Source organism: Oryctolagus cuniculus, chromosome 6 (genome assembly GCF_964237555.1).
Source record: "Oryctolagus cuniculus chromosome 6, mOryCun1.1, whole genome shotgun sequence".
In the NCBI taxonomy this organism is placed as follows: domain Eukaryota; kingdom Metazoa; phylum Chordata; class Mammalia; order Lagomorpha; family Leporidae; genus Oryctolagus; species Oryctolagus cuniculus.
This window is the reverse complement of record NC_091437.1, coordinates 110,903,067-110,928,005: the sequence shown is the minus strand read 5'-3', so window position 1 is coordinate 110,928,005 and position 24,939 is coordinate 110,903,067. Positions and strand designations below refer to the sequence as shown.

Genomic DNA, 24,939 nt, shown 5'->3' with positions numbered 1-24,939 from the left:
TACAGTGCTCTAAGCATTACTAAGTACCCTGAGAGAATCAAATGGCATATTACCACTAATGATCAAAGTTCCATGCCTACTAATTTCAAGGGATTTAATTAACACATCCACTTCGCACTGACCAACCTGGTTTTACTTCACCCAAGTGATAATCTATTAAATAACTTTAGCCCCACAGGACTCCATTATGTGACTTGACTTCCGGCATCTCAGGACACTCCTGACTCAGTACCGTTTTCATTCCTTTGAGACGGTGACCTTAATGTTGTCATTTTCTAAAGTCAGTAAGCATGCTGGCCAATGAAGTGATGAAAGGTGTATCAAAGCCACTAGCTGCAAAATTAGATTTTACAGATAAAGACATTAAATGTCTTAAAGGTCTAAATACAGCATAGATGGACTTTTACAGTATTAGGCTAATGTCACCCCCAGTGCATTTGCATGCTTATGGATACAAAAGTTTATAGTCTGACTTGATTCTGTGTCCCTAAGTAGGGCCCATGGCAGTAGTTTGAACCTCAGTTTGAAACTTAATCCAACTTTGAGGCCTCTGGAAACTAATTCATACTCTCAGATGTGTGATCACACGTTTCTCTTCTTATCTGCAGTTCTGTCAGAAAGCCCTCACTAATTGCCTGAGCTCCTTCTTAAAGAATGTGGCATACAACCTCAGAACCTGAGTCCCATATTGCTACCCTTCAGTTATCAAACTAACTTGCAAAACTCCCTGTTCTTAGTTCTACTTCATTTTTGTCATTTATGATGCTTTTTCATGATAAAACACAGTACCCAACTTTTTGCTTTCACGTCTTTATTGTTTTGGAATCAGTACAACTGCTTTTACTTCAAGTGCCATCATTCACTCCATCATGTATTAGGAATCAATGATTCCAGCCTTGAGCTGAAAATACATCAGAGGCAGTCTTTATTTTAATAGGCATGCAAAGATAAAAGTAGTGAAATTAAAAAAAAAATGGCCCTCCTTCAGGTCAAGAAAATTACTAAGATAGAGTCAACCAACTTTATGAAGAAGAAATTAAAATTTGGGATCAAAATTTATAAAACATTTGGTCTTTTACTTTCACTGATAATCAAAGCCAGATAACCTTAATTGCAGCTAAATTTTAATAGATGATAGGCCTTGTGCTATTTAAGAGGTAAAACACATCATCATCTCAATGTTTGGTGTTCATAGCCATTTTAATTTCTGGCCTATGTTTAATTGTTACATAATCTTCATACATATCTACTCCCATATATAGAATTACTCATCATTGCTTCAAGATTGATAATTTTTAATATGAAAATAGGAAAACTGAAGATCTGTGAAATTAAGATAACCAAAAAATGGTGTCCAATAGCCTTTTTTCGTATTTTTATTCTTCCATGTTTCTTCTTACTAGAAATAGTATTTTTATTAGGAAAGGTGATATTACAAAGGTCAAGTGTGAAACTTGTGCATTCACATCAGAGTTTATCAAAAGCAACTTTGGTATCTTGAAATCTCCCACATTGCTTGCTCAGTGGAGAGACATCAAATATGCTTGGAGGAAGGAGCACCAGGAGACAAGGAGCCATGCTCGCCAACAGTAGGTTTCCTTTCCTGAAGAGGGCAAGATCCCGAGGCCTCATTTGAAGGAGGCTCTCACCACCCTGCCTTTGATGGGCTGTGGAGGACGCCAATTCCTCACCATGGGCACTGGGGGCTCGTTCTCAGCACTGGAGAAGAGGCTCCGCAGCTTGGCAATCTGCAGAGGGCAGTCACAGACTGTTAGCAAGACACTCATACTTCACAGACACATGATACAACAGTGTTGGAAGCACTAGCTTCCTCAGCAAGACAAGCAAACCACAAAACCTGCCTCAGTGTTCACTCCGCAGCTATTTACATTCCTGTAAAATGTATAGCCTGAGGACTATACATTTTTTAATGTATAAAAGCATTTTGTTTTATTTTATACAGGATCACCATACTCTCTAGTCAAAATCTTTTGCTCCTGAATTTTTAAACAATTCAACTCAAGGGGGTCAATGTGAAGTCTACACCTTTTTTTTAAAAAAAGATTTTATTTATTTATTTGAAAGACAGTGAGAGAGAGAGAGAGAGAGAGAGAGAGATCAATCTTCCATCCATTGGTTCACTTCCCAAATAGCTGCAATGGCCAAGGCTGGGCCAGGTTGAAGCTGGGACCCAGGAGCTTCATCCAGGTCTCCCTCATAGGTGCAAGGGCCATCCCAGGCTCATTTGCAGAGAGCTGGATTGGAAGTGGAAATCCAGGACTCAAACCAGTGTCCAAATGGGATGCTGGTGCTGCAGATGGTGGCTTAACACACTGCGCCACAATGCTGGCCCCAAAGTCTACAGTTTTATTGAAGGGGATGAAAATATTAATACTTCAGTGCAAGTAAGAATAAGCTGGGGCAGGTGCATGGGGTACTGGTTAAGATGCCACTTGGGACTGTGACATTCCATACTGGAGTTCATGTCCTGTCTCTATTTCTGATTTCAGCTTATGCTAATGCACATGCTGGAGGCATCAATGCTAGCTACAGCCGTTAGATCTCTGCCACTAACACAGAACATTGAGTTCCTGTCTCTTTGTTTAAGCCTGACACAGTCCTAACTGTTGTGAGTATGGTAAATGAACCACTTCACTCTCTCTGCACCCCCTCCCTCCCTCCTTTCCTCCTTCCCTCCCTTCTCCATCTCTCTGCTTAAAAATAAGTCAAATAATTAAATTTTAAAATGCAAAAGAATAAGCTTAGTAGGTCTTCATTGTATGAATATGCAGTCCATCATTTTATAAGCATAAAGAAATCAGTCATCCTACATTTAAAATATTAAGCTGATTTTTAATGGATAAGAAAATAGGAAGTTTTCACAAATAACACTATATTTCTGTATAGATTTTTATTTTTAATTCTTCTCCCTAGGAAAATCTCATTATTCTTTCAAAATAGTTTATACCAACGAACAAAATCATTAGACCTGACATTTTAATAAAAATAGCATCTATACTTGTATCCTCAATTGGTAGATGTATTAAAGCTGCCACCTTGGGGCCCGCACTGTGGCATAAAGCTGCCTCCTGCAGCACCGGCATCCCATTTGGGTGCCGGTTCGAATCCCGGCTGCTCCACTTCCAATCCAACTTTCTGCTAAAGCCTGGGAAAGCAGTAGAAGGTTGTCCATGTCCTTGGGCCCCTGTACCCATGCAGGAGACCCAGAGGAGACTCTTGGCTGCTGGTGTGGGATCAGCACAGCTCCAACAGTTGTGGCCAGTTGGGGAGTGAACCAGCAGATGGAAGTCCTTTCTCTCTCTGCCTCTCCTTCTCTCTCTGTGTAACTCGGACTTTCAGACAAATAACTAAATCTAAAAAAAAAAAAAAAAAAAAAAACCTGCCACCTTAAGCAAGGCAGGTATACTAGCAAACAGATTTCATTAGGATAGACATGTTCTATCCTCTGAGTTCCTGTGATGTTGACTCACTTTAATCTGTTCTCCATGTTTCCACACTTATATTTTCCTAAACAGTTTTCCTTGAAAGTCCCTTTAATAAAGGTTGCAAAGACACTCCTTAGACAAACAATAAGAAAGGAGGTCTGAGAAGAGAGGCCAAAAAGTACTGCAAGCACTCACACCAGAGCTGGGATTAGGTTCCTGCCCTTGGCTGTGAGGTCACAGGCAAAGTATTTCACCTGCTGAGCTACAAGGTATCTATCTGCAAAACTGGAGAAACAACAGGCACCACACAAATACCTTAAATCCCTTCCATTAGAATCCTTCTCCTTTCAAGCCTCTATATACCGTCTCCTTTCCCATCCAGAACTCACTGTTTCGGTTCAAATACGGTTCAAATATAAACTTCTATGTTTGAACTTTTTACATTTGTTTATATATATATATATATTTGTTTCACTTGTTGCATTTGTTTGTGTGTGTGTATATATATATATATGTATTTGTTTCACTCAGAACAATCTAAACCCTTACATGTTTATGGAGCATAATCCCAGATAACATTCACTCTCTCAGTCACCTCTAAATGATCTGCATTTGTGGTATCCTCAGGAAGGCAACTTTTAGAAAGTTGAAATAGCTGATTCCAATAAACCGGAGCAAAGCATGAAATCTCTGGTTGTGGAGCCATCCCGCAGTCAGCCGTCGAGCTGCTGTCTGTTTTACACTTAGCACCTATATCTTCTATCAGCCAGTGCTCTCAGTGCCGCATGCTAGGCACCGCTCACCTGGTCGGAGCTCACGGTGATGGGCTCTTTGAGCAGCAGCCACACGATGCACTCCTCACAGGGCGGCGTGGTGAAGGAGCCGCGGTAGGTCCAGTAGTCCCGGCAGGCAGGGAACAGGCAGGAGGGGTCGAAGTGCGAGAAGGGCGCCTCCTTGCCCTGAGAGAGATCAGAGTGCAGGTGCGGTGAGCCCCACCAACGGCCTCACAATTTTCCTTGTGAAATTGGGAAATTGAAGCTTTTTAACAAAGTATAGGCCTTTCAGAAATAAGGGGCAAAGAGGTTAAGCTGGTTTGACTTAATCTGACACAATCACGTTTATATTTTATTCCTTATTAACTGTGTGTAGAACCAAAATTCTGTCACTTCTCAAGAAAAAGGAGAAACTCATTCTGCATCTAAAATTTAACAGAACTATTTCATGTAAAGTAATGTCTCATGCTTGATGGCAAAAAAAAACCAAGCTCACATTTTTATTGAATATTATACTTGCGATATTTTTTTCTGGTGATAAAACTTCACAGCACTTGATTAGAACAGTCCTTAAAATGTGTCTGTTAATTAGAAGAGTCTACTGTTAAGATTTTAAAGTATGTAAGTGCTACCTAGAAAGGCAACACCAAAATTGCAAAGCCCACCATTGCTCAAGTTTAGTACCTCTGTGGTTGTGTGTGTGCATGCATGAGACATGCGTGTGTTTGTGTGTTGGGGAGGAAGAAGTGGCCACTTAACATCTGACTTTCATCCACTTTGTTAAGAAAGGAATTATCCAATGGGGAATTGTGAAAATTAAATAAATGGATGTATTTGAAATTGCCATAAAAATGCAATCCACACACACACATACACACACGTGTGTGTATATATATATAATACCATATATATATTATCCATCAAACTTATAAATGGATTTTAGGTGAAAGAAAATAACTTGAAAATGTAAAAAAGAGATGAATATTCACTGCTATACATGTTAGGAGGGAAAATTATTTCTTTTTACCTTTGTCTTAATTTTGTCCAGTGCATCAAGGAAAATCTGGAAGTCTCCCTTCTCACGTCCTATCTGTAAGAAAATAGAAATCCAAATGTGGTATTTTCCTTTCCCTATAATTTACATCTGCCTTGAAACTTATTTTGATGGGCCAGCATTATAGGGTAGCAGGTTAATCCTCTGCCCGTGCCATGAACATCTCATACATGTGCCTCTTCAAGATCCAGCTACTCCACTTCCAATCCAGCTCCCTGCTAATGCACCTGGAAAAGCAATAGAAATGGCCCAAGTGCTTGGGCCCCTGCACCCACATGGGAGACCCAGACGAAGCTCTGGGCTCCCTCCTTGTCTGGCCCAGCCCCAGCTATTGTGGCCATTTGGGGAGTGAATCAGTGGATGGAAGATTCTCAATCTCTCTCTCTCTCTCTCCCCCCGCCCTATATGTGTGTGTATGTGTCCTTCTCTCTAACTTTGCCTTTCAAATAAAAAAAATTATAAAAATTGATTTTGATATGTCTGCAATTGATGTTTATGAATCTGCCAGAATATCTTGTACTAAGCAAAAACATAAATTTATTTCCCTCTGCCCTCAAGATTTCAGAGGCTATATTTCCTGATCTAAACATAGTATAGATTTCCGGATCTAAACTCCAGGCCTCTGAGTACAAAAAAACCACAAAATAACATGTTGATCTATTACTGTGTTGTTGACCTTCTCTGCAAAGTCACTCCACTTTTTAAATAGAATTAGAGCTAGAATGGACTCTGTGTATCCAAAACTAAATTCATTGTCTTTCCTCTCAGACCTGCTCCACCTCCTGTTGTGCTGTGGCCAAGCATTGAAAATGACCCAATGAATTCAGAACATAGAACAAATTAGGTCATTCAAAAAGAAAGAAGCCAGATTTTCACCTCTGGCTTACACTCTAGATTATGTTACCACTAAACTCATGTGTTAATGACACTAAGTCCTCTTTAAACCAAGGCTGGCTCAACAACACACACATTCCATGTGCTATCTTAGCCTGGGATCATGTGGGTGTGGCAACTTTAAGCCAAGGGGATGTCTAGCCAGGGACTTGGCACCACTGAGGTTCTCAACATTGGCTTTTCTGGTTTCCAGTGCAATTGCAATGGAATAGTGGGAGATGATAAAAAAAAAAAAAATGCCTCCGTTGCTCTGAGCACAACCATATAAGCTCCCCTGCCTCTGAAGTCTCTGTCCCCAACCTCCCCACCATCCCCTTCCCCCTCCATACACACATCCCACACTTTCAGAAAATTTAGATGTGCTAGGGTTACTGGACTCTAGCAAAAGGAACACTTTCGGAGAAAAGCAAAACATTTTGAGCTGATCTTAGCAGAAATATTTGGATTTGTTGCACAAATAATAAAAAGGATATTGAGACTGAATAGATCCACCCCCCGCACTTTCAGCAAAAAGAGGGAATGAAAGTCATGCTATTCTGAGCATTGATAAGGAATTAATTTTTGAAAGAAAAAGGAGAGTCTCTTTTCACCTCACCTTCAGAAAAACGCCAACCACAGCGATTCCATCAGGTTGCTTCAGAGCTTCTCCATAAGTGTTATACTTTGGATTCCAGTGAACCAGATGAAGCTACAATGGTGAAGCACAGGTTATAAGGTAAATGCTGGACTAAGGATGGCAAACCAAACAATTAGGCAGGCTGAAGTTGCACAACACTCAAATAAGATGACAAAATTACAAATACCAACATGCAATATTCTGGTGACATTTTTCAAGTTCAAATAAAAAGTGTCTAACTCTATCTACCTCCTTTTATCTAGGGCTCTGGAACACAGTGGCAACCTTATCTTAATTTAGAACATGAGCACCAGCTAAGCTAATCAAGTTTCCCATACTGAGTTACAGAGTAGTTAAAAAATATTTTATTCAAAGTCAAAAGTGTGAGATAATCCTATATACAAAGGTCAAATTGAAGGCCTTGCCCATGTCAGAAAGAAATATACTAACTTTTCCCCATTTGTGTAGAAGATGCCTAGAAGGTATTCTCAATTTCTCAATAGTTAATTTATCCTGCCACTGGTTCTTTGGATTGATTGTAGACAAATGGAATGATCACAGTAAAATACTTTGGGTTTTCCGGAATTGAATTTAACCAACAGTTATGCTGCCTGATTTTTCCTCTTAGAAGAATGCCCACATGTGCCTCAGGTTTTTCTGACAGTCCCTATGCTAACCATGTGCTATCTAAGCCTGCCCTTAGAAAAGAGTGAGGCAGGAAAAATGAATTGATCCTCGCTTCCAGGGGCAACTATCAACACATACAGGCTTGACTGTATAAACAGAACCTGTAGAAAGCTTGTCTTCCTCCTTTATAGTTTGAAGCCCTGATTGGAGCTACAAATTATGCTTTTCTTTAATTAGTTAAATAAGACAGAGGAGAGTATTTGCTCACATTCAATTGGATGTGTATATCTTATCAAAATGTGTGTCTAACACACATATATGTATTTATCCACACCCTTCATTAAAATATTAGGACATAAGTATTAGTCACAATTACTGAAAGCTCTTTCTAGAACACTATCTCCTTATGACATGGAACTCTGGGTAAGATGATGAACTTTGGAGCTGGTCTACATAAGGTATAGCACCAAGTTTAGTACTCATTGACTGTGTGACTTTGTTATGTTCCTGTGCCTCAGTTTCCTTATCCAGAATCTACCTCAAGGTTGCTAAGATGATCAACAGAGTTAATACATGCAAGCACCAGACAAGTGTTAACTATCCTTATTATTCCAGTTCCATTTAGGGAACTGGGCTTTTTAAAAATATTATATAGCTCTCCAGTTTCTGCAGACAATATTGAAAGTCTTCAAACACGGTGCTACCTCAGCTACATCCTTGTAACCATCTACCCTAGAAAGTCGAGCAGCTTAAATATAGCCATTCTCACAAATACAGGCTTGAAGGAAAATCAGTGAAGGCTGTTTTGTTGCTGTAGTTGTTACTTTCTCAGGTTTTTTCACTGTGTGAGACCCAGAGTCCATTACAATAGTTCTTACCTCCGCTGCATACTTGACTCCATCCACAATGTGCTCAGAGCCATGATCATCTGAGGAGCCCCAGTGCAGATGAAACTGGCGAAGTCGGTAGGGTCCAGGAAGGGGACCACCTCTCAGCACTGTGATTCAAAGAAGCTCGGTCAGCAGTGGATTCATGCTTCTCTTGCAGAGTCTACTTTAAACAGGTGCTCTTACACCTGCTTGATGGACCAAGGGGGTTGTATGTAGCCTTGTCCAAGTAAACTGGACTCCTCACAAAATGAAGTTGGGACATTAAAAAATGTTTTTTTTCTTTCTTTCTTTATTCATTTTGAGAATCAGAAAGACAGGGATAGACATAGACAGAAGGCTCCCATCTGCTGATTCACCCCCCAGATGCCCACATGGCCAGGGCTGACCAAGGGCCAAACCAGGAGCTGGGAATGCAATCCAGGTCTCCTTTGTTGTTGGCAGGAACTCTATTACTTGAGTCACCATCACCACTGCTCCTGGGGTTTGCATTGGCAGGAAGTTAGAGTTAGGAACTAGCGTTAGGAATCAAATGCAGGTACTCTAGTGTGAGATTTGGGTGTCTTAATGGACGCGAAACTCATAGTCCTTTTTATGTTTTATTTCATTTAATTATTTTATTGGTTTTTGGAATATGGTTTTAAAGTTTATAAAAATAAAGTTAAAATAACAGATTGTCAAAAATGATACATACATCAAAGTTAAGGTCAATAGTGTGATGCAGAGGAAGGAACTGAACAGTTGAAAGCTAGACAGATTTATGCTTCAAACAAAGCTAGTTACGTGACCTCAAGCAAGTTGCTGAACTTCTCTGAACTCCTTTCTGCATCTTTAAGAAGGTGATAATAATCCCAAACTTGCAGAGCTGCTGTGAAGATTAAATAAGATTAAGCACACCACTAGTGCCCACCACAGCACCCGCACAGTGATCACTGTGCAAATGTGAATTCCTTCCTTGTGTCCTGTTTTCTACTATACTTTTCTTCAAGATTACAAGCAAGAACTTTCATACATAGTGAATTCAGCCTATGCTTTTTCAAATTAGATTAAATGCAAGACTCAGAAATTTCCAAAGAAATTACTCAGTGCAGACTGTTAAGCTAGGTAATTCTCAGTGACATTAATTTGGGGTTGTATAAATACCTCAACTGGTCACTTAATTTGGTCTCAGCGTGAGGAGTGACGTAGAGATTCAGATACCTTCCAGAGGAGATTGGAAACTGCAGAAACCCTAAATGTAAAGCTTAGCAAAATAAATTAGATCAAAATAGAATTCAGAGAGTAGCTCTTTTAGAAAGGATTGGTCATGCTAAGTGGCAGATAGAAAGCCATAGCATAGATCTAAAACAATAATGTTAGGCCTATATGAGCTTGATCATGTAGGAATAAAGTGGTTTAACTCATCAACATTTGCCCTGTCCAGTCAAAATAGTTACTATCTGTACATGAGTCCAATTTGTTAGAATGAACCACATGAAGTTGTCAATGTTCATCTACTTTTGCTTACAGAAATGTCATTTTTATACAGTTAAAACTAAAAGATATATTTAATTTCACTGTTGTTCCTCCAAAGTGTAACTGGATTTAAATGGTGAAGGGGAAAAAAGGAAAAGACAGCAAGCAACATGAAAAAACTAATTAGAATCAGTGTGCTGTACATTGAGATTTAATGCTATAACTAGTACTCAAACAGTATTTTGCACTCTGTGTTTCTGTGTGGGAGCAAACTGTTGAAATCTTTACTTAATGTATGCTAAACTGATCTTCTGTATATAAAGAGAATCAAAAATGAATCTTGATGTGAATGGAAGGGGAGAGGGAGTGGGAAAGGGGAAGGTTGTGGGTGGGCGGGACATTATGGGGGGGAAGCCATTGTAATCCATAAGCTGTACTTTGGAAATTTATATTCATTAAATAAAAGTTTAAAAAAAACTAATTAGAGTCAATTTCTATTATGTTACGTAGAACCTCCAAGTAAGTCGGACTTACTTTACTCTTTTACTCTTTATTACAACACTGGAAATTTTCATTTATGTACATCAATAAGAAACATTTAAATATATTAGAAATGTCGTTACAAAGACTATTTTACACAAAGTATCAAAATATTAAAGATTTCTTATCTCATTTACAGTGCAATAAAACATTTCTAATTTACTTGATTTTCATTTGTGACTTGCTTACTTATGTAGTTGAAGTAGTTTTTTTAACCATGCTATATTCCAGTCTCTGTTTCTCTCTCTCTCTCACGCACACACACACGCGAGCACGTGCATAGACACACACACACACACACACACACGCGCGCACATACTTCAAGAAAAAAATTGTCAGATACTTCAAAAGCACTCACCCAATCCCTTCATCAGAAGCAGCCCACAGAAGCAAGAAGGCAAATTATCTTGATTCATATAATGGCCCTATTCTCTCCGGGATTGGTCCCCTCGCAGGCAGCAGAGGAGAAGAAAGTGACTACTTTGCTTCTTTGTTTCATTTCTTGCTTTGTAGAATGTAATCTCTCCAAACTTGGGAGTTGGGGTCATGGTCAAGGAGCACAAGAACTCTCAGCTGTAAACCCTCAGGGTCTAAGGAATGCTCATTTGGATTTATTGCTATCATTGCCCCATCAAGCTCCATTTCAGGAATGCATTGCTAACTCTTAGCTGGGGCATTGTGCCATTTTGTGACAACAAAGTGACCAAGATTGGAGGGTGAGACATTCCTTTTCAAGGCATAAATATATTTCTTTACAGCCAAAGCAAAGTCAAACATCATCTATATTTTCAGAGTTGAAACTCTCCCTCTTCTCCCTAATTCTGTTACTGTGTCATGAATCATTTTGACAGCACAGACCTTGGGAGCATCTGTGTGCCCCCAGCTAAGTGTGGTACTTACTAGATCTGTCGTAAGTGTCATCAAATACAACTCTGCAGGTTTTCCCATTGTTCAGGATGGTCTTGGCAGATCCAGGGTCATAGGACGCTGACCACGGCAGCAGGGAGGGGTCGTGCCTAACGTCCTTAGTATGTAGCTCAATGGGTGACTGGTTGTCTCCTTTTGCATTGGGGAAAAGTTCATGCCAGTGATCAGGACCTAGGAAATAAAATTCAGAGGATTTATGTTTTGGCAAAAATAGAACTCAAGGCCTCTTTCTAATTGACTAAACCAGCAAAATACACAGAAAGTGAGACAGTGACTACCAAAAGGCCTTGGGTTTCAGATTAGGCAATGCAAAACATTCAATACCTGTTCATAGATTTGTAACTAATGTACCTGGAGATTGTATTTACCACTGTGTATTCCCTCTGCTTGCTCAGGAACACAGCCTCAAAGTCCTGTTTTGAAATGAACTTCATCACAATTTTGCCAAGACCACCTTGCAACAAACAGGTCAATAAAGTCACATTGACCACAAAACCTTGGGCATCACTTTGTAGTTTTCAGTGCACACCCCCATTCCTTTTCCCATGGGTTAGGCACAGGCAGAGATTCTTGTGCCTACAGCAGGCTCAGAGAGGTTAAGTGTTTGGTTGATATCACGGAATGAGAGGCACTCAGACCTGGACCTCCTTGGAAGCAACGTGAACTTACAGAGCTTCTGTGAGTCCCCATTTCCTGCAAGGGAAGTTAACAGCTCCACACGGGGGAAGAACAAATGAGCCCAAGGCACAGAAACCAGCATCATTCCGCACTTGGGGAGGGCTCAGGAGCGGCTGGTTCTCATACACTCCTTTGCCCGCACTCCAGCACTCTCTCCAGAGCTGCTGGCTTTCTGAACCTGGCCCCGGCTCCTCCGCCACAGCCCTGCCTACACTCACCGTTGTGGTCGGCGTAGCCCCACTCCTTGGACGTGGCCTTTCCTGTCACCGGACTACTCATGACTGCTCTTCCCCAGTGTCGTGCAGAGTCGCCTAGAGCCCGCGCCTTTTATACGGGTCCCCCGCACTCTGCATGGCCTTATTAGGTCAGCGAGGGTGGGGCAGGGGGCTAAATTGGACTGTGGTGGTATGGGGAAGCCAACGAATTCCAAGAGCGGGACAGCTGTCGGGGTGAGCGGGATGGAGGTGGCCCCAGGGGCCCGCACCCCTTGCCCGCCCTCTCCCTGGAAACCTGGCTCCGGGCCCTCCGGTCTCCCAGTCGCGACTCCGAAAACTCCAGTGTTTTCTAACCGGCCGACGTGCAGAAATGCGGGCGGTTTTCGCCTGGTCCTCGCTCCCTGCTGGTGCATTGCGGGAGTGCTGAGGGGGGCGGCGTGGGGCATTGGAGCAGTGCATCCCGGCGGTTCCTGCAGCCTCCCCTGGAAGCTGCTTCCTTCTCAGGCTGGAGAGCTGGCCGCGCTCTTTGGACGCTTCTGCCAGTTGATTCCGATGCAGCTCTCCGGTTACAGAGGCTGGAAGGCACACGTTTGTTTCCCCGTGTTTGCAGGCTGCTTGGAAAACCCTAGGAACAAAGAATGGAAAGAAAGAGGCTGGGAGTGCAGGCTTTCTAGTCCCGTTATCCTTAAGGAGCTTGCCCTATCCCTGGACCTGCATAGGATGGCCTTTGACAACCTAGCGGGTCCCCTGGGTGGGCAGGACGCCCAGGGCTGGATCTCCGGAGGGCAGCGAAGCCAGAGGTGCTTGGATTCCAGGCTCAGGCAGAATCGGAGGCTGGGACTGACTTGGCCATACCCTGTACTCCCCTATGAAAAGCAGAGAAGACCCTCAAGTCTTGGAAGTCCCCACATAAAGAAGCGAAGGCTCAAAACTTAGGATCTCACTCTCAAAGATATGATGAAGGGTTGGAAGAAAAGAAAGAGGGAAAGGTTTACAGAATAGCTTTTTAATTTTTTTCCCCCTGCTAAATGGTTTCAGAATCCAGTGAACTACACAAAGAGGAAGAAAACTGTCAGATGCAATGTATTCATGGAAGAGTCTATTTTTAAATGTCTGATGGTGGTTTACATCAAAGTGGCAGCGTAGAAGATATTAATTTCTAGGAATACACTGTAAAATTTCTTCTAAGTCAGCAATAGTTTATTAGAAGATAATGAGGAAAATTTTGGTGCTGCCTTGAAAAAGATTTCAATATACCTTTCCTTAATTGCTCTGATTTTTATTGATAGTATTTTGTATCTGGGGATTACAAAAGTTGAAAAGGAAATCTCTCATCATGGCAAAGATAGCTCATCCCAAAGGCATGTGGAATGACTGACCACACTCATAACCTGGACGCCAGGGGAGTCACTCCCTGGGGTATTTTTGTGACCAGGGATTATTTGATCCACACAATAGCAGAGTGGCAGCAGGAACCGAGGCAGTTCGGAAAATTCAAGCAAACGCAGCAGAACAAATGCAGACTCTGAGCTCAACCACGTCACTGACCAGAAAGTCCACAGACTTGGGGTTATTAGGCCGGCTTTCTGCTTTACTGTGATTGGGTAGTGCTGTAGTGTGTTAACTGAGGTGTTTATATTTCTTATTGTGCAAGTATTTCTATGTGTAAACCATAATCTCATTCCAATCCGTTGAGTTTTTGCAATCGCTGTGTCTCTGGAGCATGTGGTTAGACATATGGTAAAGAAGATTCATGTTATTTTGAATTGTAGTCATACAATAACATGTATATCAGGACCAATCTAAAAATGTATCATATTACTACTATCTATGTATACTAGTTATTTCTTTTACTTCATTTATTTGGAATGCAGAGAGATAGAGGCAGATCTCCCACCTGTTTGTTCACTCTCCAAATATCTGCAACAGCAAGGGCTGGGCCAGGCCAAAACCAGGAGCTGGGAACCCAATCCTGGTTTCCCTGACAGGTGTCAGGAATCCCGCAACTTGAGCCATCACCTAGTCTTCCCAAGATGCACATTAGCAGGAAACTGGAATCAGGAGCAGAGCTAAGCTGTGAGCCCAAGGACTCCAGTAGGGAACCAGGCATCTGAAATGACATCTCAACTGCTATGTCAGACATCTATCTCTATAGAAGGAGAATTCTGAAATGTACTATTTGTAAATGAACAATGTGCACAATGGAACATAATTTCAAATAATCCTACAGCATGTAGAACTTACAAAGTGCCGGCGCCGCGGCTCAATAGGCTAATCCTCTGCCTAGCGGCGCTGGCACACCGGGTTCTAGTCCCGGTCGGGGCGCCGGATTCTGTCCCGGTTGCCCCTCTTCCAGGCCAGCCCTCTGCTGTGGCCAGGGAGTGCAGTGGAGGATGGCCCAGGTGCTTGGGCCCTGTACCCCATGGGAGACCAGGAAAAGCACCTGGCTCCTGGCTCCTGCCATCGGATCAGCGCAGTGTGCCGGCCGCAGCGCGCTGGCCACAGCGGCCATTGGAGGGTGAACCAACGGCAAAAGGAAGACCTTTCTCTCTGTCTCTCTCTCTCACTGTCCACTCTGCCCGTCAAAAAAAAAAAAAAAAAAAAAAAGAACTTACAAAGTGAAGTATTTTAATAGCTTTAGATGTTTGGCCTTAAGACAATGATAATTGGTGCTTTCATTCTACTTTTTTTTCCTTTTCCTTTTATTTGAAAGGCAGAGACAGAAAGGCAGAGATAACCTGTCCATTGGTCCACTCTCCAAATGCCTGAAACAGCAAGGCCTAAGCCAAGCTGAAGCCAGGAGCCTGGGACTAAGATGGAGCCTTCCATGTTGATTAGCAGGGAACCAAGCGCTTGAGCCATCATTGCTGCCTCCCAAAGTCTACATCCACAAGAAGCCAGATGGGAAGCAAAATAGCTGTGCCTCAGACCAGGCACTCTGATGTGAAATGCAGATGTCCCCAGCAGTGATTTACCTGCTGACCCAAATGCCTCTCCCTTATTGTGTTTTCCTATAATAAGTAAATAAAAATCAAAAATTGGAATACAACTTATGTTTGTAATTTTATACCACAATAAAATTTTAGAAACTTTGAGTTTATCTTCAAATATAATTTTCAAGAACCTCAGCTGCATCTATGTTTTAATTGATTTAGTTCAGCACATTTGTGTATAAATTGCTAAATTTCATTTCAGCAGAGCAAAGAGACAGTTCTACACTGTGTCCATGATTTTGCAATTTCTGGACTTGGCTTTAAAAACAAAGCTGCTTGGTATACACTGAGATAAGTAATTCCAGGAAAGATAAAAGAGCTAGCAATGATTAAACCACAAATAATCTCCTATCATGGAATACAGTCTTTCTCCCAGTGCCATCATAGGAATGGTGACACATTGGGCAATTTGAAAGATTTTCCTCCAAAAAAGTTAATGTACATGTATTGAGGATGAGGCATAGGAGAGAACAAGCAAGAAGGAAAATTTGGGTAAACATAAGTTTTTGGTAGTATTTCAACTAAGAATCACAAATGTAAAAGATCTAAGGTGTTATCATTCAAACATATTTTGCTAAGAATTTAACATTTTATTACAGGTAATATAGCTAACTCAGATCTTCTGCACATTGATACCATTTAGTATTTCTGTTATGTTAGATTTAGAAAACAATGAGTAAGAAGTCTACTATTCACCTCTGAGAATAAAGCATAAATTAGGATTTGAAGTAATTGCACTGTTTTGCTTAAATATTTTACATATAATAGTGGTACCTATTTTGTACTACATTTTTATTTTTATGGAATAAACTCCAGGAAAGAGACATGAAAATGGCTAATAAAAGTTAAAAATTTTAATTAATGTATGTCATTATCATAAATAACAATGATGATGCTTTTTCCAAGGCTTGTCTAACCATATTCAATGGGAAAAGATAATATACTCCTGTATTTGTCACCAGTGGCAGGTGGGCCACATTGACCAGAATTTATTTGTATTTTGGCTACTATTCCTGGCCAATTTGTAGAACAGACTGAGGCTTTGTCCAATTGCTGTCCCTCCCTGCAGTGTATCGTCTGAGAATGTCACTTTATTTGAGAGTAGGAGTACAGATTTGATCATTAGAGTCCATGAATTCAAACTATTTTCTCCTAAATAAAAATTCATTTTAAATACAGTAGTAAGGAGTATGTATTTGGCCCAGCACTTAAGGCACTAGTTACATTGGCATGTCATGTTTCACATCAGAGTGCGTGGGTTCACGTCTCAGTTCTACTCCTGATTCCAGCCTCCTGCTAATGCACACCAGAGAGGCAGCAGGTAATTGCTCAAGTATTTGGATCCTTACCACTTACAGGGGAGACCTAGGTTGATTTACAGGCTCCTGAATTCAGCCTGGTCTAGCATCAGCCATTTATGGTGTGAATCAGTGGATGGAACAAATGAAAATTAAAATTAAAATTAAAATAAATAATAGCATCCAAAATATAGGAAAATCAATTAAATTTTATGATATATTTCGAATATAGCTGATCAAGTCTAGTTTTCAATACCTCGATGTTATTTGCTTGGATTATTAACAAATAGAATTTCATTCAGTTTTGACATTTCAGAAGCATTTAAGTGGACATTTGCCTAAAATGTTTTTGGTCTCGGGTACCTCATCTGTAAATGAAGGCAACATTGAGATAATGTATGTCAGGCACTATCACAGCTCTGGCTAGTGTAGCTAGCACTCACTCAGCAAAGTTAATGCCTTTCTCTGGCCTTGTTCATTTCACCTGATTTCTCTCTGCCCTATTATTTGAAATTGGCAGAAAAGTAATATCTAATGTTTGTATTTAAGATGCTGCCATGGTTTCTATGTGGTTTGTCCCCCAACGATTCAGTGCTATTTATCCTAAATAATCCTTGTTCCTTGTTGGTTATAAGCAGTGCCTTCTGTGCATGTCACAAAGCGTGGGTGCTAACCCACAGACATCCCTTGAAGGACCCATCCTGCTTGCGTGAGATAAAATTTAATATCCACAGCATTCATTCTGTCCTTCAACTGTTTTGAGCTGCTCGACCTAATCACCAGATGATCCTTCCCATAGTGGGAGTCAACATTAATCTTTTTAATCATATGTGATCAGCTATGCCCAACATGCATTAATCTAGCAAAATTAACTGACATTTATTGCATGCTGATATGAACTAAATATCATATAACTCCTATAAGTCTTAAAACTTCTTTGACATATAATTTTTTAAAAAGCTTTTAAGTAACAGTAAACTCACCTAAATGGCATTTGGGATTTGTTTGAAATATAACCTACTTGCTTCTTAGCTTTATGCCCTTCCTGTCATCCAAATTCACCAGCCCTCTGCTTCAGCTACACAGCATCTTCATTCTTCCTTTCGTGGGCTTTCTTCTTTCCCACCTGTGTGCCATATAGTATATCTGTATAGTATTCCCTTTGTCTCAATTTGCCATTTCTTCTTCTAGCGCTGATAAACTTGAACAGTTTCTATCAACAATTGTGTAGACTGGGTAGTAAGTAATATTTCACACATAAAAGTTGTCATCTGTAAGACCAGCTGTCTTCTATACCTGCTTGCTTTTGCTCCCTGCTGCCATTCCTATTCAAGACAAGGCCACTGGTGAAGCTGCATTGACTTATATTGGAGAGGTGGGGATTTTTGTTCTCACTGGGGCATAAATTATTTTGCTTCCCTAGGGAGAAAAATCCAAGGACCAACATCACTTCTAGAGAAGTGAGGGAAAAAGATTCTCAGTTCCACCTCTAGCTTTCCCTATAAAGCATTGTTACCATAGGCTGATGAGCTAACTTTTCAGAATAACAATAACTGCCCTGAACACTTCACTCTATGCCTAGCACCAAATGAAGAAGTATATGTGGAATTACTTGAAAACTAATAATTTGCACTTATCATTAATCTCATTTTATAAACTTCATTGAATAAATGACTATTTAAGAATTGAGAAGTTTAATGCAGGAAGAAATACAAATTATAAGTGCCATTTTGCAAGGCACAGTGTGATAAGTCTTTTTTTTTTTTAAAGATTCATTTATTTATTTGAAAGGCAGAGCTATAGAGAGGCAGAGAGAGAGAGAGGTCTTCCATCCACTGGTTCACTCCCCAGATGGTTACAATAGCCAGAGCTGAGCTGATCTGAAGCCAGGAGCCAGGAGTTTCTTCTGGATCTCCCATGCAGATGCAGAGGCCCAAGGACTTGGACTGCTTTCCCAGGCCATAGCAGAGAGCTGGATTGGAAGTGGAGCAGCCGGAACTAGAAGCAGCACGCATCTGGGATGCTGGCACTGCAGGCAGCGGCTTTACCAGCTACACCACAGTGCTGGCCCCGATAAGTCTAATATTATGAAATCTTTCTTAAGCCATTTTGTTTTGTTCTAACAAACTACCTGAGGCTAGGCACATTATAAAGAAAAGTAGTTTATTTAGCTTTCAGTGTAAGAGGTTTGAGAACATGGAGCTTGCATCTGCTGGGCTCTTGTGAGGACCTCATGATGGATGACAATGGTGGGAAAGCGCACAAGACTGTTGAATAGGGTGAGTGAGAAAAAAGATTCAGGGTAAGCGCCAGACTCACCAATAACAACCCACTCTCAGGGGAATTAATCCAGTCCCGGGATATCTGACCCACTCAAATTAATGACAGCATTAATTCATTCATGAGTGAGGAACCCCTGTGATCTAAGGAGTTCCCACTAGGCCCCGCCTTTAATGGTTCCATCACCTATCAACATTACCATACCAGGGACCAGGCTTCTAGCACAAAAACCTCTGGGGAATGAACCCTAATTAAAACTGAGCAACATCTTAAAGACATTAAGTGACATTGGATATCTCCTTTCATCAAATTCCCAAATAATTAGGGGCTGGTGCTGTGGCACAGAAGGTTAACAACCTGCATGAAGCGCCGGCATCCCATATGGGCACCAGTTCAAGACCAGGCAGCTCCACTATCCAGCTCTCTGCTATGGCCTGGGAGAGCAGTAGAAGATGGCCCAAGTCCTTGAGCCCCTGCACCCACGTGGGAGACCTGGAAGAAGCTCCTGGCTCCTGGCTTCAGATCAGCACGGCTCCGGGCTTGCGGCCATTGGAGAGTGAACCAATGGATGGAAGACCTCTCTCTCTCTCTGCCTCTCCTCTCTGTGTAACACTGCCTTTCAAATAAATAAATAAAAATTCCCAAATAATTAGGCAGAAGAATATAGCTGCATTGATTGTTTAAATTTTTATAGCCTTTAATATCATTATTTCTTTATTTTAGTAATTGAAACTAATGGGAATCTTTCAATTAGCATAATGTACCACATAGGTATTTTATCCTATTTACTTCAGACAAGTAAATGTTAAAAATCTATTTTTAAATGTTCAAAATATTAATATAATAATATGAACCATTTTCAGTACTTTAACAATAAAATTCCTTCCATAGGAAATGCTACTCAATACCTGAATTTCCTCCACTGATTCAAAGATAAACTATTATTTTATGCTGCATTAATACAAAATGCTTTCAACTAAACAATGGCACCATGCTTATTAAAATTCCATAAATTGTGTCTTAGCATACTTCAAACTCTGGAGATTAAGGTAGGATTAGCTTTTGTTATCTTTAGAAAAGGTTAATGGATATTTCTGATTTTGCCTCTACATGACAAGGAGCATCTTGCCATTTTTTTTAAAATGCATTTTCTCTTCAAATATGACTCTGAAGTTTGTTACTTTGTTTTATTCAAACTAATCCATCCCCTTTATTATAATGTTTTTGAAGAAATTTATAATTTATTACTACGATATATTATTCATTACTCTTATAAGTTGCAGTCAATTGAAATCTTACAAATGTATTGGCATGTGATTTGATCTTTAAATAATTTAAAATTAGTATTAAATCCCTAAATAGATTTTCTCAAATCTGAGATTTTCTTTGTTAACAATAATCATTGTAAATACAAATGCAATTATGGGTTATGATATGTAAACTACATAGTCATTGAGGTGATTATAATACCTATTCACTGAAAAGGAGCACACAATTAGGAAAGAGAAATTCTAATTTGAGAGTGAATACCTACACTGAGCTATCTGTTTCTGTGTATTCTGGGACATAAACATTCTCTTTGTTTTAGCACAGGGATACTTTTAACAAACATTTTAATATATCTTCTCACATACCATTTCAAAACCTCCCAAGAAAAAGATACAGTGTTATTTTCCTGTATCCTTGAAAAGCACAATGCAATACAAATAGTTAAAGATATGAAGTCTTATAAAACTAAAAATGTTGAAAGATCAATATAAATATTGATGTTTAAAACAGATGTATTTTGTTACATGCTTATATAAATGTTTTCATGGAGCCAACTCAATGTGTAACTAGAATTGAGATCTTTGGACTTATAGTTCCACATCTATATTAACTATGAGTAAAATGTGTTTTTCTTCATACATCAGAAGTATCATGTGAATTCAGAAACGTTTGAAGAATTTAGATTCAACACTAAGTATATTATCTTGAAACATCAAATATATATTTTAGCTTTGAAACACAATATGACTTAAGAGATGCCAGAGCTATTCTTTATAGTCTTCAATTTTCAGAGTATCATACTGAAAAAAGAGTATAACTAAAAGAAAAGTAATTGCATGGCACATAAGAGTAAATTGCAATTTTCAGAAATGTTAGAGAAGCTTATTTACAGCAATCAAGATATCGCATGTCTCACTCTTTAGAGCAGATCACCTCACTGTTAGTTAATAAATGTCAATGAAGTGGAAAGTTTGGAAAGCATCTCTTCAGGGACAAGAAAGTTTTCATCTAGACTTGACACATAAGAAAGACAGACAACAACCAGTCAAAAAAATGTGGGTCGGTTGGGGAATGATATGATGCAGAGACTAGAGATGTCCTGCTGCTTGAAGATCTATCCTGCCACCTCCTCCATTAATCCCTCATTAAACTCCTAGCTTCTACTAAGGTTAACCCTAAGGACAGTTTATCCCCCTATACTGTCAGAATCCTCTAAGGTAGCAAGTTTGACCAAATTGTTGGTTTTTAGTTTCACTCACAGAAGCCATCATTTATTATTGACATTAAAAACGTTCATCTTTTCAGAAGGTGCCAGGGTAGGGAAGACAAACAATTCACACAGAGAAATTCCATTCAAATGAGATAGATGAAGCTCCCTGGCCCTGTTGGGCAAAGTGTATTCATTTGTATGAATACCTTGCTCACAGCCAGATTGATGCACATGGTTCTTCCAAAATAAACAGGGCTGGATTCTTCATTTGGCAATCATTGTGTTAGCACTCACAGTTACTTTTCTAAGATGTCCTTTTCTCTTTCTCCTCCTCCTCCTCCTCCTCCTCCTCCTCCTCCTCTTCTTTTTCTTTCCTCTCCCCCCTCCCCTCCACACAGGGATCAGAATTGAGCCTGAGAGGAACAGGTGGTCAGATCTTTTCATCTTCGGCCTAAGTTACAAACTTCCCACACTGATATTTGATTGAGGGGATGAATAATGGGCATTGCTGACCGCGGTTCAGTACTAAGATTGCAATCACCAACACTGTCTTTCTGGGACAGGGTGATGAAAGAAATAAATGGCCACCTTGTGCGTCTGTTACTGTGCATACTTTCCCCTTGGCACAATTAAAAAGTGGCATAATCCCAATACTAATAATTTAAAAAAATTAATTCATAGTTCTGATTCAGGAACAATCGTTTCTTCACAAACACTGAAATTTTGTATTATTAATGTCTAATGCTGACTGTTTTTAAGTTCATATTTTTCAGGGAAATTAAGGAGAATCCTTCTTTAGCAGTGATAAAGTACAAAAAGTTGTTCATTCTTAGCTTCTCTGTAAGAAATTTCATTGATCTTTTCACAAGGACAAAGGAAAAAAGCCTGTAATGTAAGTTTTTAACTCAAATAAAATATAAATTATCATAATTTATTTTACAAATGAATTATGGTTTATTTGAACATATCTTTCAATTGGATTTTGCTATATACATAGAGAAATGACACCTCAGATCTTGGCACAAATCTTCAGTCTTTCTTTGTCAGTCAACAAACAAATTTCTGAGGACACCATATTTCATTCCATAAATTTTAAGTCATTATAGTTCAGAAGTGTATTTATTTTAATGATTGGAACAATTCTCTACATCCTTTGATTGAGGTGGCTAAGGAAGTAATTATTACTTCTGAAGTTCCTATGGGTACCTTTGATATACCACATTCAATGATTTCCAAACAGAATACTTTGGCAAAATCCATTAGGTTTTAAAGATACATATAAAGAATGTAACTGAAAGAATATCATCTATCCATACATTCATCATTTTATTTACTGCTTTCTATGTCCCAAGCTCTGAAAGTATAACAATGAGCAAGAGGAAGACACCTTTCATTAAGCTGACATTCTAATGCTGTGTGCTGAACAAAAGTAGGTAGAGAGATAAAACTTATGGTTCATGACACATGCTAGCATAAACCCCTGAGATGGGCATAAACTGCTGGTGAGACTGAGAAAGAGGAATCTTCTCTGGATATGATCAGTATAGATAGTTTCCTTGAGGGGGCAAAGTAATAGAACTAATGAATGGAATTCTGTAATTAATACACAGTTATTCTTAAGTGTTGAAATTTAACTGAAATGTGATCCCTGTTAAACATAAGAGTGGGAATAAGAGAGGGAAGAGATGTACAATTTGGGACATGCTCAAGCTGACTTGCCCCAAATGGTAGAGTTAGAAACATACCAGGGGACTCCAATTCAATCCCATCAAGGTGGCATGTACCAATGCCATCTCACTAGTCCAAGTGATCAATTTCAGTTCACAATTGATCATAATGAAAGGACTAAGAGTCAAAGGGAGCACATAAACAAGTCTAGTACCTGCTAATACTAACCGATAGAATAAATAAAGGGGAGAGTGATCCAACATGGGAAGCGAGATACTCAGCAGACTCATAGAATGGCGGATGTCCTAAACAGCACTCTGGCCTCAGAATCAGCCCTAAAGGCATTCGGATCTGGCTGAAAAGCCCATGAGAGTATTTCAGGCATGGAAAGCCAAGACACTCTGGCAAAACAAACAAACAAACAAACAAAACCTAAATGAAAGATTTCTGTGAGATCCCAGTGGAAAGAACAGGTCTTCAAAGAAGGAGGTACCTTTCTCTGAAGGGAGGAGAGAACCTCCACTTTGACTATGACCTTGTCTAAACAAGATAAGAGTCGGAGAACTCAAGGGGCTTCCATAGCCTTGGAAACTCATGACTGGTGCATAGGGAGATTACTGATGCCATAAACAGGAGTGTCAATTTGTAAAGTCAACAACAGGAGTCACTGTGCACTTACTCCTCATGTAGGATCTCTGTCCTTAATGTGCTGTACATTGAGACTTAATACTATAATGAGTACTCAAACAGTATATTTCACTTTGTGTTTCTATGGGGGTGCAAACTGTTGAAATCTTTACTTAATGTATACTAAACTGATCTTCTGTAAAAAAAAAAAAAAAAGAAGAAATTATCAATTCCCAACTTGACTCTCACTGGGATTAAACATGACAATAGGTCTGATCTGATTTCATCATCATTTAAAAAATCATCTATTATTTTTCACTTTATGTTTCTGTGTGGGAGCAAACTGTTGAAATCCTTACTTAATGTATGCTAAACTGATCTTCTGTATATAAAGAGAATCGAAAATGAATCTTGATTTGAATGGAAGGGGAGAGGGAGTGGGAAAGGGGAGGGTTGCGGGTAGGAGGGACTTTATGGGGGGGAAGCCATTGTAATCCATAAGCTGTACTTTGGAAATTTATATTCATTAAATAAAAGTTAAAAAAAAAAAAGAAAAAAAAAAAGCATTCGAAGAATTCAAGGAAGAGCATTCCTAGTAGTGGGAACTCCAAGACCATGATGGCTGGAATGTTGCAATCCAGGCAGAGGATAATGTAAGATGATGTCAGATAGGGGGTATGCAAAGCCTTATCGGCCATAGTGGATGGCTTATCTTTCACTTTGGCGCAATGCCAAGTTAGAAAGTAAAGGAGAAACACAGCCTGATTCACTTATGCAGATTACATTGGCCATGTGGACTGGAGTGGAAATAGAGGCAGAAAGCAAACAGGGCATAATAATTTGAGTTAGGCCGGCGCTGCGGCTCACTAGGCTAATCCTCCGCCTGCGGCGCCGGCACACCGGGTTCTAGTCCCGGTTGGGGCGCCAGATTCTGTCCCGGTTGCCCCTCTTCCAGGCTCTCTGCTGTGGCCAGGGAGTGCAGTGGAGGATGGCCCAAGTGCTTGGGCCCTGCACCCCGTGGGAGACCAGGAGGAGGCACCTGGCTCCTGGCTTCGGATCGGCGCAGCTCCAGCCATTGCGGCCATCTAGGGAGTGAACCAACGGAAGGAAGACCTTTCTGTCTGTCTCTGCCTCTCACTGTCTGTAACTCTACCTCTCAAATAAATAAATAAAATCTTAAAAAAAATAATTTGAGTTATTATGGCTCTAGCAAACATATTTTCTTCATATAATTAAGCTATCAAGCTCAGAGTTCATATGTATGGCTAAATATGGAGGGAAAAATGAGAAAAAAGCTCAACCTTGCATTTCAATGTAGCTACCATTAAAACAGAACAATGGAAACAAAGAAAAAGTCTTGATTTTCCTACATTAGGAAATGGAAATTAGCTGTCAGAGTTTCAGGCTAACTATTAGGTCATTGATACAGCCCTCAATGACCCCCATTTTATGACTTCTCTTAAAATATATATAAAATATATG

At 40.0% G+C, this 24,939-nt stretch overlaps 2 protein-coding genes across 4 annotated transcripts in view; both read right to left on the bottom strand.

Moving 5' to 3' along the window:
- Window positions 1–794: 794 nt before the first annotated feature.
- CA3 (carbonic anhydrase 3) lies at window positions 795–13,165 on the bottom strand. Its single transcript, XM_002710669.5, has 7 exons — window positions 12,116–13,165; window positions 11,193–11,390; window positions 8,289–8,407; window positions 6,763–6,855; window positions 5,247–5,309; window positions 4,250–4,405; window positions 795–1,748 (listed from the first exon to the last, which is right to left on the bottom strand). The coding sequence occupies exons 1-7, from the start codon at window positions 12,174–12,176 to the stop codon at window positions 1,629–1,631; spliced, it is 810 nt and encodes a 269-aa protein (XP_002710715.1). The 5' UTR covers window positions 12,177–13,165; the 3' UTR covers window positions 795–1,628.
- LOC127482582 (uncharacterized) overlaps window positions 12,263–24,939 on the bottom strand; it is a 92,858-nt gene continuing 80,181 nt past the window's right edge. For all 3 annotated transcript variants that reach the window (XM_051844609.2, XM_051844611.2, XM_051844613.2), the window contains one exon: window positions 12,263–12,737. In XM_051844609.2, coding sequence (XP_051700569.2) covers window positions 12,263–12,737 — 475 coding nt within the window. The remainder of the gene's footprint in view (window positions 12,738–24,939) is intronic.